The sequence below is a fragment of the Geospiza fortis genome, unplaced genomic scaffold, assembly GCF_000277835.1.
Source record: "Geospiza fortis unplaced genomic scaffold, GeoFor_1.0 scaffold299, whole genome shotgun sequence".
NCBI lineage: Eukaryota > Metazoa > Chordata > Aves > Passeriformes > Thraupidae > Geospiza > Geospiza fortis.
The window spans coordinates 70,496-72,631 of NW_005054549.1; the positions used below are offsets into that span (position 1 = coordinate 70,496).

At 66.4% G+C, this 2,136-nt stretch overlaps 1 protein-coding gene across 1 annotated transcript in view; it reads right to left on the minus strand.

Moving 5' to 3' along the window:
* LOC102045602 (perilipin-4-like) overlaps positions 1-2,136 on the minus strand; it is an 8,406-nt gene that overhangs the window by 994 nt on the left and 5,276 nt on the right. Inside the window, 6 exon segments of the mRNA XM_031064021.1 lie at positions 6-165; positions 271-805; positions 885-967; positions 1,231-1,426; positions 1,646-1,703; positions 2,073-2,130. Coding sequence (XP_030919881.1) covers positions 6-165; positions 271-805; positions 885-967; positions 1,231-1,426; positions 1,646-1,703; positions 2,073-2,130 — 1,090 coding nt within the window.

Below are 2,136 nucleotides of genomic sequence, written 5' to 3' on the forward strand. Positions count from 1 at the left end.
CCAGCAAGTCCTGGCTGCTCTGGCGGGCGCTCTGCAGTTTGCTCAGGGAGTGCTGGAGCGCTCGGTGCCGCACCTTGGTGGACAGGGAGCCCAGGCGCACGAAGTAGCTCTGCTGCTGCCTCTGCTGCTCCGGCTCGAAGCCCTCCACGGCCGTGGCCAGCTTGGCTGTGGGACAGGAGCTGCTCAGGGGTCCCAGTACCACCATCACCACCCCACAGAGCCTCCCCTGCTCTGCCCACCCTCTCCGGAGGGTTGGGATCAGCTGCTCACCCAGCTCCTCATCTGTCATGGGCAGGTAATGGTCCACCAGCTCCTCCGACTTGCCCAGCACGGAGTCCACCCCGCTGGCCACCATCTGGCCCACGGTGCTGACACCACTGCTGACCGCTGACCTGGTCAGCTCCACGCCACCCTGTACTGCCCCTTTGGTCATGTCCATCACACCGGTCACTCGGCTGGTCACCGCGTCCTTGGCCCCGGTCACGGTGCTGGACACTGCATCCTTGGCTCCGGCCACCGTGCTGGACACTGCATCCCTGGCCCCAGACACGGTGCTGGACACCGCATCCCTGGCCCCAGACACGGTGCTGGACACTGCATCCCTGGCCCCAGACACGGTGCTGGACACTGCATCTTTAGCCCCGGCCATGGTGCTGGACACTGCATCTTTAGCCCCGGCCATGGTGCTGGACACTGCATCTTTAGCCCCGGCCATGGTGCTGGTCAGCACATCCCTGGCCCCCGTCACCGTGGAGGCGGCCCCCGTCACCGTGGAGGCCACCAGCAGTTTGGTGTCTGAGATGATCTGGGCAGACACACAAACCTCTGTTAAGCACTGGGGGGCCCGAGTGTGCTGCCCACCCCAGCCCAGCCCACCCTGGTACCTTCTGGGGGGGCTGCTGCAGGATGGGCAGCTTCTCCTCCAGCTTGTCCAGCCCTTTGCAGGCGAATTCATTGGCGCAAGAAACTGGAGATGGAAAAAGAGGTGGGTTTAGCCTCCTGCTGCCTTGCAGGAGCTCTGCCAGGCCCAATTCTCCATCACCCCAAAATTCAGGGGGTGCTGCTCCCACATCTTTTCTTCCAGCTTCTGCAGCCGTTTACTCCTCGGCCATACAAACCAGAGACACAAAACCAGGTCCTGCCTCTCCTGGTTCCTCACGAGAGCCTGGGCACAGCCACTTTTGGGGGGTCCCCCAGCCCCGCGGGGTGCTGTCCCCCCCCTGCACTCACTCTGGGGCTCCAGCCGGGTGAGGAGGGGCTGGGCCCCGCTCACCGCTGCCGCCGTCAGCGTCTTCACGCCCTTCTCAGCCACATCGCAGACGGAGCGCACGTAGGGGTGGCTCTCCTTGGTGCAGGTGTAGGCGGAGGACACCATGTCGTAAGCTGAGCTCACCAGGGGCAGGTTGGCCACGCGTGTCCCGATGTTCTGGGGGCCAGAAGGGCTCAGCGTGAGCGAGGGACTGAGGGACCCCCCCCAAGTCTCACAGGGAATGGGGTGTGGTGTGTGTTCCCAACACCCCGGCGATGGTTTTGGGGTGTTCCCGTGGCCCTCCAAGCCCATCGGAGGGTGGCAGAACCCCGATCCCCGTCTCCAAGCAGGGACCCCGTGGATTGCCCCCAAATTCCCCGCCTTGCCCGCACTGACCTGCTGCTCCTCTGCCTTGGGCTGCGCCGGCGTGGGCTCGCTGGTGGCCATGGTGGGGCTGGGGGGCACAGACGGGACCGTGAGTGGGGTCAGGCCCCCCCAGCGCCCCCCTCCCGCCTCTCGCAGGGAGGGCCCCAAGTTACCGCCCCCCGGAACGGGGCAGCTCCCACGCGGTTGGGAAATCCCGGGACAGGGGGGTCCCGGGGACCGCGACCGGGATCACGATCGGGATCACAGGCGGGATCGGGACCGGGATCGCGATCGGAACAAGGATTGAGACCGGGACCGGGACCGGGACTGGGATTGCCATCGGGAACAGGGCGGGGATCGCGATCGGGAACAGGACCGAGATTGCGATCGGAACCGGGATCGGAAGCGGGATCGCGATCGGAACCAGGATCGCGGGCCGGCCCCGGATCGTGCTCACCGCTGGCGGCTGGGGTCGGTTCTGCTCCGCTCGGTTCGGCTCCGGGCTCGCCCCGCTCCTCCCC